General features: G+C 31.0%; 1 protein-coding gene across 4 annotated transcripts in view; it reads right to left on the bottom strand.

Moving 5' to 3' along the window:
* LOC122051085 (protein FRA10AC1-like) overlaps positions 1-12,386 on the bottom strand; it is a 51,690-nt gene extending 39,304 nt beyond the window's left edge. For 2 of the 4 annotated variants that reach the window (XM_042612034.1, XM_042612033.1), the window contains exons 1-3: positions 12,271-12,385; positions 8,108-8,191; positions 7,856-7,895 (exon numbers count right to left, since the gene is read on the bottom strand). In XM_042612034.1, the coding sequence (XP_042467968.1) occupies positions 7,856-7,895; positions 8,108-8,191; positions 12,271-12,368 (222 nt within the window). In that variant the 5' untranslated portion in view covers positions 12,369-12,385. Of the gene's footprint in view, positions 1-7,855; positions 7,967-8,051; positions 8,192-12,270 lie in introns of those variants that run through there. The other 2 variants (XR_006131318.1, XM_042612036.1) reach the window with 2 other exon arrangements.
* Positions 12,387-14,831: the final 2,445 nt, after the last annotated feature.

Below are 14,831 nucleotides of genomic sequence, written 5' to 3' on the forward strand. Positions count from 1 at the left end.
CAAGAAAGAAAATAATTATTTGAGTAAGGAGTGTTGGGTTGTTTTTATAGGGATTGAGAGACACCTTCAAGAGACATAACCAAAGTTTGTGTCCAATGATTTTAAATTCAAAATTTGAATGAAAAAGAGATCCCTATCCATTTGTGAATACAAGGTGTTGTGCCCCTTGCTTTGTCTAGACGTCAAACACACCAAGGGGTGTATCCCCTTGGTGCTATATTCAAATGGGCCAGCAGGCGAGAAGCAATAAAAGACTTTAAAGGCACATGTTAAGTCTACCCAGATTCCATCCCAAGAATGGCCTTGGTTTTTATGTTGGCCCAATTTCCAAACCCATGGAAGATCTTCCAACCTTCATTTCCTCGATTTTAAGCCTTCGACTGATCCATGTGGAATGTACATTTCTTGCACAGTAGATGGCCCTCAGAACTTTGTGAGGTGGACAAGTACATTCTATTTTTCCCTCTTTCCTTGTCATATGCAAGTTTGCTTTCACACGCATTCAAGTTAACATTTACACACGTTTGTCAACAATGCTCGCATACGAGCTTTTTCCTTCATTCAATCATAAATTGATCCAGATCTAACTTGAACTAGTCACAGTTACCTTGATCACTCGAGTAGCTCATCTTTACTCATTAATTTCTCATTCACTCAGGAAATTAATTTTACAACAATCTCCTCACAAACAGATCATACATGTTGCTACTCGATAAAAACTCATTTTCTAATGAATTTATAGTCGTCATAATTTCTGTATCCTTATAATCTATAAAACAAGATGACTTGTTTACTTATCTTAAGAGTCTCGAATGCAAGTTTTGTCAAATTCGGAAACAATTTTGATCTATATTTTCTAACATTGTTTCTAAATATCCTTTAGCACGATTCTTTTTAGTTCATTTTGATAGATAAAATTCTTTTTAAGTCAATATATCAACTCAATTGGTACACCTTTCAATATGTTAAGGAAATTGGGTACACCTTTTAAAATGTTAAGGAACAATATGATATAATTATCCAATTCCTTCTAAAATCCAATATCCCTAGAACCTTCCAATCCTTTATCTTTATTTAGGGCATTTTTCATTCGTCATCCTGTCCTTATTCACCAGCAGGCCTCAAAATTTTAAACCTTCACGAATATCTTACATATAGAAGTATAGAACAATTGTGCACCCATAACTAAGCACTGTTGTAATAAAGTTGATCAAATTGATATGCATATTTCATTTGTAAAGGGCATTTGTCAAAACATAGACTATATAAATCTTGTTAAAAAAATGTTAAATATTGCACTGATGTCATTATCAAACTTTTTTTTTTACTCCTGAAGTTTTACATGAGAATAAAAACAAAAAAGTTGTAAACAAATGTCAATCCATCAAATTAGTGACACTCAAGTCATTTTTTTCTACTTTTTCTCGCTTGATGTGCATATTTGTCATAGTTTCACATCGCCTAACTGGAATATTTATTAGTCATCGAAATACATGTTTGTATCATCTTAAACATGTCTTTCGATATTTTCCTCAATAGATACAATCCCAAATTTTTTCCTAATTTTTCATTTCTTATCCATTCCATCCTCATATGTCCACACATATATCTTAACACCCTCATCTCTGCAACTCTCATTTTCTGCTCATGTGTTTGAGTAATAATCAAACATTCAACTCCATATAACATAGGAGGTCTAGCTATCATTTTGTAAAACTTCCCTTTAAGTTTTAAAAGTACTTTACGATCACATAAAACACCCAACGCTCTCCACGATTTTAACCATCCTACTTATATTCTATGTAAGACATTTCTCTCGATCCTTTCATCTTTTTGCAAAAAAGATCCTAATGCCTAAAGCTCTCAATTACAAACAATTCGGCATCTCCTATCTTAATAATTATCTTATTATGTCTACCATTATTAAACTAAATTCCATATATTTTATTTTTACTCCACTCAGCCTAAAACATTTTACTTCAAGTTTAGAATTTACTTTTTCATGTGTCTCATATAACAAAATAATATCATAAACAATATGCATCATGGTACCATATGGATGTGTCTATTAAGTTTGTCCATGATTAGTGTAAAAAAATAGGAACTTGAATTAATTGTTGATGTAATCCTATCTTTATGGAAAGCGATTCAGTTAATCTGTGTCTTCGCTCTTGTCGTTACATCCTCATACATATCCTTAATTAGTTTAATATATGTTACGCTAGCACCTCTCTTTTTTAGAAGTCTCCATATAATTTCTCTTGAACTCTATTATAAACAGTGTTTGAAGTGTCGAGACACGCCACTCGAAACCGTCGAAATTTACCGTTCTGGTGCGTAGGTAAAACCAGCACCACATGCGAATAAATTTCGCGTGCACCATCTACGCGCAGTTGATAATAGCGGGACTCCTCTATGCCACTAGAAGCGTCCCAAGACGCTTCTGGGAAAGCGTCGCTGAAAGTGTCCCGCGATGTTTCCGTCGCCGCCAAAAGCATCCTGGAAGCCTCCATTGACACTGGAAGCATCCCGCGACGCCTCTAATGGCGCCGGAAGCATTGTGAGACTCTTCTGGCACCGGCTCGCACCGGTCACGCCTTACTATTATCGAAAAAAATAAAGATTTAATTAATTTAAACAATTCTCAACTGAGATGTGATATTTCGAATAGGCTTTCATAAACCCTAATTAAATTATCCCTATAAAATATATAAAAATATATTAAAAATTAAAAAATATTAATTGATATTATAAAAATTCTTTTTTTACTGTTTGAAATTTTATTTACAAATTCTAAAATAATTCTAAAAAATTATTTAAAAAATCTAATAAATCATATTTATATTCTCATAATTTTTTATTATTATTTTATTATTTTTACTGTTCAATTGATATTTTAATATTTTTTAACTATTTTAAATATATATTATTTAAACTAATAATTAATTAAATGAATAGATAATTAATTTATATAATTATGATGTATCAATTATAATTTGAGTTATCTTTAAAGAAAACTCTATTTAATTATTTTTTCTAACATATTAAGTTGTTCAAATAATATACAATTTATTTTTAATTACACATCATAAACATATTTATCTAATAATTACTATATATAAATAAAAACATACCGAAAATATATCAGCACAGCATGATACAATACCGAAACCGTATCGTTCCGGTCTGGGACTGAAACCTCGACACAGGTCGATATTTTAAACCATGATTATATGTTTTTTCTAAGTCAACGAATATTATGTGCAGATTTTATTTTTATCTCATACTTTTCAATTAGTTATTTAAGAAGACGTATAACTTTTATTGTCGACCTTCCGGCATGAATTCAAATTGATTTTCAATCACCATGGTCTCCTTAATCTTTTTTCTATTACTCTTTCCCCAAGTTTAATTGTACGACCCATTATTTTAATATCCCCATAGTTTCCACAATTTTTTATGTATCCTTTATTCTTATATAAGAGAAATGAAATACTTACCCTCCATTGATAAGATTTTTTTTCGTTTTCAATATCAAATTAAATAACTTTGTAAGTCATTCATGTTTCCCTAGACACTTCCGGAAGATCATTTGATCCAACTACTTTTCCATTTTGCATCTCATTTAAATATTTGTTCTATTTTTGAAATTTGAATTCTACGATAAAAATTTAAATCTTTATACTATATACTTAAATTATCCAAATTAAGTTTGTCACGTAAACTTTCATTAAAAGTTGATAAAAATATCTCTTTCACCGCTCTATTATTTGCTCATTATTTACTAGGACCTTATTACATTCATCTTTAATACATTTTATTTGTGGATAAGATCTCTTATCTTCCTCTCTCACTTTAGCTGTTATGTAAATGTCTTTTTTCCCTTCTTTTGTATCTAATTTTCGATATAAGCATTCAAAAGTTTTATTTTTTACTTCATTCACTCCTTTCTTAGTCTCTTTCTGGCTACTATATATTTTTTTAAGTTTTTCTCGTTCTTACAAGTATATAATATCTTATAAGTTGTTCGTTTTTCTTTCACTTTTTCCTATACTTTTTGGCTTCAAAAAGATTTTTCACTTGGTAGTGTGCATCCCTTAAACTCACCGAGTATACTCTTAATTATTATTTTCAACTTTGAAATCATCGAATCGTCATATATTTCTCCTACTACTTATACTCCTGCCCTCTCCTTGAATATGTTTTGTTTCCCATCTGTTAACTCCCACCACTTAATTCTACGAGTCGTGCATTATTTTTTTCTATTGATACTATACTTGAGACGTATATCCAACATTACTAACCCATAAGAAAGTCAATTTATAATTTATTATTTTCACTTTTGAATGTAACAAGTGTTTTTCTTTTTTCTTAAAAACGTATTTGTTAGCGTAAGATCATACGCTATCCTAAAATCTAATATAATTTTCCCTTCATTTGTTGCTTCAAACTCATATGTACCCTCTCATATTATTAATTTTCACTCCAACATGTCCATTTGGATATTCTCCTATTAAAATCATTTTGTTGATGGACATCTAGGTTGTCTCAAAACCTAAATTTGGTGTCTTCATCTAATCCTACTTGAGGTGCATATATATTAATTACGTTAATAGTTTTTTCACCGCTACTATCTTGAAAGTTATAATTCTATTCCCTGATTAACACTCCTACAATAATGAACTATCTACAACAATACTTATTTCATTTCTTGTTTTATTCCTTCCTATGTGTCATAACTTAAAACTCTTGTTCTCTACCATCATTGTCTTCTCTCCTACCAATTTTATCTTTTGTAAAATTAAATACTAATTGTTCTCATACTTATCATATCTACTCCCTTGATTTACTAGTGAGCATTCCTATATTTCATGTTCCAAATTATAGGACATTAATTTTCCTATTATATTTATTCTTATCCAACTTATGATATGAGCACTCTAACATATTTAACACGACACTCAAGTTCTCATGTAGTCCTTGCTAAAACGTTACGGTCAGACTCTGCAATGCGAACTCTTACATATTTAGCATTACACCCAAGTTCTCATGGAAATATAGCAATCTTTGCTAAGACATTACAGTCGGACCTGCAACGCGTTACTTCTGAAAAACCTAACATTAGCACAATAGTTTGATTCATTCATTCATTGAATATTTGCATGAATTCAACGTTAGCTAGGAATCCAACGCAACACTCACCCTTTTTCATCTAGACTTGGGATCAATCATGGCGAGCTTGCACTTTAATTTATAAGCAAATGTATAAAATTATTTTCAATGATTTCCATAGAATTTCATAGACCTTTAAGACACTATCCAACATAAGCTTTAAATGCACATAAATCAAAACTTTGAACGGGACTAAAATTTTTATAAATAAAAAAATCCAAATAATATCTTTATCCCACTATTTATGGCCTTATGTTCTTTAAGTCAGATTTTTTTTACTCTGTATCAACATAAATCGATTGCTAGACAAAATTAATATAATAAGTGAATATTTTTCATGGGATGAGTGTTAACATGCTTACGATTGATTGGCACCTTTTTAGAATTTACCACTATCAAATTTGTAAACATAAACTATGAGTGGAAATTTGCCAAGTTAACATGATTAAGAGTTGATTTTATAGCCTAATTTTGAACCTAATATTGTAAATAATAATAGCATAATCATGCTACAAGAGAAATATTTTATAAGCATTGACTGTAAAAATTCAACCATTACCTACTCATAACATTTTTTAGTTAGATTATGCAAAATTAAAGTGTGAGAGATCAAAAAAACAAAATCTTAGGTCAGAAGATACTCAAATATCTAATTTTCATCAAAGAGTTATTCTACAAGTCAATTCATAACTAACCTTATGAGCCATTCTATTTGTTTTTCACCATGCAAACTGATTTCCAAATTGCAGAGTCAAAACCTCAAGTTTATGCAAAATTAAAGAGTGAGGGCCCCTTAATGCTACCTAAAGCAAGAAGGAATTCACATATTTAATTTTTGTTAAGAAACCATGTGATAAGCTAATTTTTGGTCAAAATCAAATACAACAACAACAATCAAGCATTATCCCACTAGGTGAGGTCGGCTACATAAATCTTTCTACATCATTAAGCTCTATCCCCTATTATATCATCATTTATATTTAAATAAATTTTATCTTATTTTATTGTTGCTAACCAAGTCTTCTTTGGTCTTCCTCTTCTTAGTTTAATGTGCACATTTATCATTTTTTCACATCGCATAATTAGAGCATCTATTGGTTGTCTACATATACGTCTATATCATCTTAAACGTGTCTCCCGAAGTTTTCCCTCAATAGGTGCAATCCCGACTCTCTCTCTACTATTTTCATTTTTTATCTTGTCTATCCTTATATGTCCGCACATCCATTCTCATCTCTGCAACTCTCATCTTCAACTCATGTGCTCGAGTCATAGTCCTCCATATAACATGGAAGATCTAACTGTCATTTTATAAAACGTTCTTTTTAGACTTAGAAATATTTTACGATCACAAAAAACATCAGATGCTCTCCTTAAGGAAGGCAATGGGTCGGATTTAGATTGGATTCTACCACCAAGATTCTTTACTTAGTGGTGCACGACCCGTTGACTCACAGAGTACACTCTACTATTTTCAACTTTAATGTCATCTTATCCGATGTCTTATTCAAGTCATCGTGTATTTCTCGTAATACATGTTCTCCTACCCTCTCCTTAAATATGTTTTGTTTTTCATCCTTAACTTCCACTCTTTAATTTTAGGAGTCATCCACATTTATCTTTTATTGATACTATACTTGAGACATATATCCAATACTATTAACGTATGTTGAGTAGTTAAGTTTTCTCGAGAGACAATCTTACACTTTTTACAGATGTTTCTATCATTCTTCCTAACAACAAAAAAAGTCAATTTATGACTTATTATTCTCACTTTTAAACATGACCAAGCGTTCTCTTTTCTTAAAAAACGTATTTGCTAGTATAAAATTATAGCTTGTCGCAAAATTCAATATACTTTTTCATTCTTCATTTCTTGTTCCAAACTCATAATCATCATGCACCTTATTATACTCTTCATTTTTCCTATTAAAATCATTTCGGTTGGTGGAATGTTTGTAATACCTTATCTAAGTAGATTTGGTGTTTTTATATAATCCTACTTGAGGTGTATATATGCTAATTACATTAATAGTTTCTTTTACCACCACTATCTTGATAGTTATAATCCTATCTCCCTTTCTAATTACTTCTAATATTTTATCCTTTAGTGAATTATTTATAATAATATCTACTCCATTTCTTGTTTTACTTCTTGTGTATCATAATTTAAAATCCGAATGATATGATTTTGAGATTATCTTAAATGGAAACGAGCTAAAAAACATAACAATATTATTTTAATTCATCTCAATCTATGTTGTATGCTAAAGAGTGCCAAGTATTGGCATGAAAAGATATCCAGCGACATTGACACAACAGTTTGGATAATGTATTAGAGTGATTTGTTTCAACCATTTCGTTCAGCACGATATGAAATTTCAAACCATGGAACAAACCAAGTTAATGAAATTGATATATATATATATATTTCTCATTAACAATCAATGTCATTAGTTTATCATTAGAATGAGTATTTACATTTTATATTAAGCAATATTCCCTGTTTTCGTATTTGTTATATATATAAAAATATATGTGCAAATGCACATAAAATGAAAATTTCTTGATATATGGCACAGATATTAAGCATACAAAAAGTCTGACAAACAAAAAGAAGACTGCAGTTATGGCATGTAAATCAATCAACGAATCTTATTGTCCTTCGCTAGTTACCATGTACCTTGCCTTCCTTGAAGTGAGACATATCAGCAATGCAATATCTTCTACAATTAAGGGGTCAAATGAGGAAGATACCTTCATTTCTGATAATTAATCAGACACATATGCATTGCTGAGTTGGGAAAAAAATCGCTTTCAGATGTTCAAATATAAGGAGAATAGACTAAAGTGCAAATTGATAGATATGACAAACTCACAGTGCCAGTAAATAGGACAAAAGGCATCAAATTTTGATGCATATCAGAAAGGATACTCTTTGAAAAGTTTATCATAATATCTTTTCACCAGCCTCTTCTCCCACGTTGATTCCATGTCATCATCTTCAGAAATTATGAACCTTTAAAAATGAAACACATATCTTCAGCTTCTAAAATAAGAGAATGCCAATTATATAGAAATAAGATAATGAAATTAACAAACACAAACTCTTAATGAAATTACAAAAATGTCAAACACAACCTTAAGGAGCAAGGCTGTGAACGCAAGCTGCTTAATATGCAAGCATTTCTACATGAATATCACCTCCCTATGATATGCAAGAACTTTAGTTTCACAAAGTGGTTTATTTGACTGCATATGCAACCATAAATTCAATGTTTAACTGTATCACATGTTTGCACGTCATTAACATCATTGGAATCAAGTGTGCCCCAATTACTGAGGATTGACTACATGAATTTTATCCTCCGTTATTTTAATGCAAAACTATATCACTAGTGATATTTAAATTAATTAAATTATTTTTTATTATATTACTAGCCCAATTCAACAACCAAATAAGATATCTAGATTTTCCTCTCCATCTGTCCCATATTCCTAGTATCTCTAACACTTATAACAACGGTAACATATACATACACATATATGGAATTAGTGAACAAAAGGATGGAGAGAAGAGGAAGACAAAGAAGAGGGGAAAAACAAAAGGATGGCCAGAAGAGGAAGAGAAAGAAGAAGAATGAAAGGTGGATGACTATTTAGTAGCTCATTTTTTTTTCATGGTGATCATCATCAAAATTTGTATCACCTGGTATAAGCTTAAACCAAGGCTTATATTGCCCGATATGGGTGGCACATAATTGGCATATGGAACAACATGAATTAAACATGCAACTTTTACTGTGGAAATTCAGCCCAAGGGCATAATGGCATGTTTCAGCATGGCAATTGGTAGGCAACAAAAAATGAAAGTGTGTGATAAGGTAACAATGCAAAATAGAGCCAAAGTCAGTACATCAGTTGGTCTCATTTCAGAAGAGTAGAGAATGATTTCAAACAAGTCAGCAAAGGTTATGTTTTGAGTTGCATAAGAAATATATACATCAAATTGTTATTAGTTTGACATCGGAATGGTGTAAAGAAAAAGGGAGAGACAATTTAAAAAAAGAAAGAAAGAAAGAAACACAGACTTTGCTTGGAGAAATATAGCTAAGAGGAGTATTTGGAGTTTTATGTCATTGTCAAGTGGGCCTTGTGCTAAAAGAAAATGTTTTATGAATATGTGAAATAATCCTTTATATTTTATGTATTAGAACAAGTTCAAAAAGTTAATGTAGGGGAAATGAGAATGCTAAGTGTTGGGTTGCAAGGTTGCAAACAAAGTCTCATATTAAAAATACATGAGAAACATCATAGATTTATAAGGAAAAGATATCTCTATTAGTATGAGGTCTTTTGGGTAGAGCCAAAAAAACAAATCATGAGGATTTACGCCCAAAGTAGAAAATATCATACCATTGTGGAGATATCTAAATTTCTTTTGGTCCTACAATTGGTATCAAAGCTCGGACTGCTAAAAGGTCTAACCGCCGGCAGTACACAAAAGCTATTGTCTAATTGAGTCATGTGAGTAGAATATTGACCTCGAACAAAGAAAGTAGAGGTTCCCATGTCCGAATCAAGAGGACCATACACCAGGCAGGAAGTCCTAGTTGCTGCTAGGCAAGGAAATCCTAGTAGGTCGGTTGGACCGAGGAGTAGAAAGACCTGGTGGGTCGAGGATCGGATGTGGGGAGCTTGTGGTCCTTCATTTGAGGGGGGGATTGTTGGGTTGCAAGGTTGTAAACAAAGTCCCACATTGAAAATTTATGAGAAAGATCATAGATTTATAAGAGAAAGATATCTCCATTAGTATGAGGTCTTTTGGGTAAAGTCAAAAACAAAGTCATGAGGACTTAGGATCAAAGTGGATAATATCATGTCATTGTGGAGATATCTAAATAAAGATTTAAAATTTCGACCCGTGCCGAAGTTTGGTCCCAGACTGAAACGATACGGTTTTGATATCGTATCGTATCATGCTGATACAGTTTCGGTATTTTTTTTATTTATATATAGTAATTATTAGATAAATAAGTTTATTGTATATAATTTAAAAATAAGTTGTATATTGATTTTATATAAGTTGTTTAAACATGGTTAAAAAAATAATTAAATATAGTTTTCTTTAAAAATAAAATAATTACTCGAATTAAAATTAATACATCATAATTATATAAATTAATTGTTTATTCATTTAATTAATTATTAGTTTAAATCTTATATATTTTAAATAGTAAAAATTTAAATATCAATTAAACAGTAAAAAATAAATAATAATAATAATAAATTATCAGAATATAAATATGATTTATTAGAATTTTTAAATAAATATAATTAGGATAATATCAATTAATAAATTTTTATAATATCAATTAATAATTTTAAATTTTTAAAAAAATTTAAATATATTTTATAGGATAATTTAATTAGGGTTTATAAAAGTCTATTGAAATATCACATCCAATTAAATTAGATTTATCTTTTGTGCAACAATGATCCTTTCTCGATCCCGTCGCGCGAGTCCCACAAGCAACGCTCGCGGGACGCCGGAAGCATCATGTGACGCCTCCGCCACCGTCGGAAGCGTCCGGCAAGGCTTCCGATAGCACAGAGGCGTCGATCCCTGGCGGATGACAATGGCAAAATTTGTCCGCCTGCTATGCCGGTTTCACTTCCTCACTGGAACAATAAATTCCGATGATTTCAGGCGGCACGGGACAGCACTTCAAACCCAAATTTAAATTTCTTTTGGTCATACACTAAGATGGATCTCTAGGATTTTTAAAGAATTTAAAACAAAGTTAATATTAATTGATAAAATGAAAGAAAAATAAGTTAAGACAATAGACACTATACAAATAATAAACACATTCTATACTAAGATACATTAAATCTATTACATCTGAACAAAGAATAAAGGGAGAGAAAAGAAATGTTAGATATTCTCAAGCCTAGGTCATGTTAGTCAAGTTGCTTGGTATCCATCCTAGATCAGTAATAGGATAAGTTAAGGTTCTAAAATTCGCTAGAAGCTAGTCGGACGTCAGACCAACGCCTAGCACCTAGACCGCCTAGGCGAGGACTAGGCGTCGATAGGCGACTTCCACGGTATTAACATAAATTACATAATAATTAAAATAAATTATCTTTCAATTTACAAGTATCAAAATGAAAACAAATTACCTTTTAACTTTAATGAATATTGCGAGTATTTGATGAAATCACATTTTCAAATAATGAGGCTTTGACCAATCTTCAATTCAATCCCTTTCAAGTCGCTAGGAAAAATCAGACAATAATTTTTTCTTCAAATTGATTTCTCCAACCTTAAAACTTTATGATTTCTCCAAAATGTGAGCTTCTTCATCCGCTTTGAACATGAAATTTGGTGCTAGTTGCTAGGGCAAGCCAACAAATCGATTTTCTTGTTGGACCAAAGTTTAGGGCTTATAAAACTTAAGCCAACATAAAAAAAAAAAAGGGTTACATTACAATTTTTTTTTTTAATTGAGATTTAAATTTAAAAGCCCAAACTAAAAAAAATTATGAATTGCGACGCTTAGACGATTCAACTGATTAGTTGGCGCCTAGAGCCGCCTAATCCCGCTTAGACACCAAGACCGCCTAGGCTGGCCGACTAGTATGTTTTCGGTGTGGTTGGCTGGCGCCTATGCGACCGCCTACTGATTTTTAGAACACTGAGATAAGTATAATTACAAACGCACATTTCTTATTACACTATAAACACCTCGCTTACCAAAAAATTCAATGTTTTGTTGTACAATGTAGCTCTAAATATTACTTATTCCCAAGTTAGTTGTCAGGCAAACTTCATCAAGGGAACTATGTACAGAACATGCCTATTAAGATCCCCCAGTTAATTGAGGATCAAAATATTGGATGAGCAGTTAAATTTGTTTTAGTAACCAATCTTAGAATAACAAGGGCGTCAAAAAATATGCCTAATACAGAATGGCAAACTAACTAAACAACAAAAAATATTTTTAAAAAATTGACAAATAAGTAAAAGAATTAATGCAAAAACTAGTGCATGACTCTTATGAGTTGACTTCTTTAATAAGCATTTAAACAAACCTGTGGCCCTCTCTAATTGTGTCTTGATCAGTCTTTATGGACACACAGTCTCTCGGGCAGCTTGTTGTCTTCCCATAAAATTGAACTGCAAGATGCATATACTACTTACACAAGAAATAACAACCAATACAGTTTGCACTGATGAAAGATAAGTAATGAGAGTTTATCATGCACTTAATAGAACTCGAATTCATAACACAATAGCGAACTTTGCTTCCCCAAATGAACAAACATTTGCTGGGACAATAGTGAGATAATAACTATATAAGGTAAGCTTATTACAAAGTTAATCGATGCAGCAAAGCTATAATGTTTAAGGTAATTTTAACAAACCATGGCTTAAACATATGATATATGGTTTTGATCAGAAATGTCAAATAGAAGTTTCACCCTAAAACCAGTCCGCTGACAATGTCCAACTAGCTTCAAGCATAAGCATGGGTAAGGGTTTCAACATAATCATGTTGACACGAGCACAGTTTAGATAAGACTATATTGAGCTCGGACTAGTACAAATCATAGGGCTAGGAAAGGCACAGGGCTATACCAAGTGTGGCATGGGCCCGAGAATTGCGTCAAGTACAACCCATGGGTCAAACATTATTCATAAGCTATCTTTATAGTTTTTGTTATAAAATAATTCCCTCTCTATCCCTATAATAATTCAAAAATCTTGCTAAATTTGCCCATTTATTTAGAAAAGCACGTACTAATTTCATTTTTTTTAATTATTATTTTAGGATAATTTTTAAAATGGCCCTCAACCTTTTAATATTTTTTCAAATTACCCCAATATTTTCATCAATATCCAATGCCCATCAAGGTTTTTATTTTGTTGTCGAATTGTCCCCTCTCTTTAGCAAGTAAATTACTTAGCGGCAATTTAGAAGGCTAAAATAGGGAAGTATTATTAAAGAGGCAGTTTCACAACAAAATAGAGGCCTTGGGAGGATTTTTGACATTATTGAAACCTTAGGAGCATTTTGAAAAAGTTAAATGTTAGGGAATTCTTAAAATTAACCTTATTTTTATAATTATTGTTTATTATTTCATATTTTTTATTGTTAATTCAGCCCACTAGATAAGGCCAAGGACAGACAGTTGTACCGAGCCACCAACAACTGAGCCTACAATCAAATCCACAAAGATTAAATTAGGAAAAGAATGTTCAGATGGATGTAGCCCTCTACCTCTTTCTTGGATGTAGTGAGTTGTTCATCATCTGCTTTCTTTAGGACATTAAATATCAAGCAAACAAAACATTGCATGTAAACATGCTTGATAAGTGTCCATTTCATTGTAGAGTTGTTTGATATTGTATAAATAGCATTTGCAGACAACACTTATTTGCAAGAACTTTGCAATGTACTTACAACCAGGAAAGCATTGACCCATCTGCAATAAGGGTTTAGAGGTGCAAAAGTTGCAGTAAATTTTTACAAATAATGAGCACAAATCACAGGCAACCAACACGTAACAATCACAAATATTAAATTGTAAAAGATAAAAGGTATAAAATATTAGAAATACAAAATGCATAAATAATATAAAACTACAATATATGTCAAAACTGATTCTAGATAAACGATATTAACATGATAGTACATTTTCTCCTAAAACATTGATATTAGTATGTTTTCAATTTGTCAGTTTGACTAGTTTCAAAGATGGAGCACAAACATTATATAACTGTTTCTATATTAAATGTTGATTAAAAATTAAAAAATATAAAAGTTCTCACTTGTTTTTTTAAGACAAAGTAAACTATAATATGATTACCATTAGAAAAATATCTTTTTTTCCAGGTACTTATTCATGGTAATGCCATCGATTTAATTTGAAATAAAAATGAAAAACAAATGTTCAAAAAAGAAAATGCTGCATGAGAGTATCAAATATCTTATTATTTTATATAATATTTTTATCATATAACAAATACTACGTAGTAATAGGAAAAAGCAAGTGTATTTGCAGGAAATGAACCAAAATTGATTTTCCAAGCATGAACCGAAATTAATTTTTCGATGCCGTCCTTGATCTTTTTTCTATTATTTTTTCTCAAAATTTTATAGTATGACTCATTATTTTAATATCCCTATAGTTTGCACAATTTTGTATGTCTCCTTGTTCTTATATGGAACTAGTGTACTTATCCTCCATTGATTAGGCATTATTTTTGTTTTCAATATCATGTTAAATAATTTTGTACAATTTTGTACGTCATTCAATACCTTATTTTCCTATGCACTTCCATTCTTCTATCGGAATATCATCTGATGTTTCCATTTAAAACTTGTTTTACTTCTAAAGTTTAAATTTTACGATAAAAATTTAAATTTCTATGCTCATTTGACCTAATTATACTACCTAAGTTAAGTTGGTCACCTAAACCTTCATTAAAAAATTGATGAAAATATCTCTTCCACAGCTCTTTTATTTCTCTATCGATTACTAGTACCCTATTACATTCATCTTTAATATATTTTATTTGGATAATATCTATTGTCTTCCTTTCTCTCACTTTAGTTATTCTATAAATGTCTCTTTTCCCTTCTTTTATA

Source organism: Zingiber officinale, chromosome 3A (genome assembly GCF_018446385.1).
Source record: "Zingiber officinale cultivar Zhangliang chromosome 3A, Zo_v1.1, whole genome shotgun sequence".
NCBI lineage: Eukaryota > Viridiplantae > Streptophyta > Magnoliopsida > Zingiberales > Zingiberaceae > Zingiber > Zingiber officinale.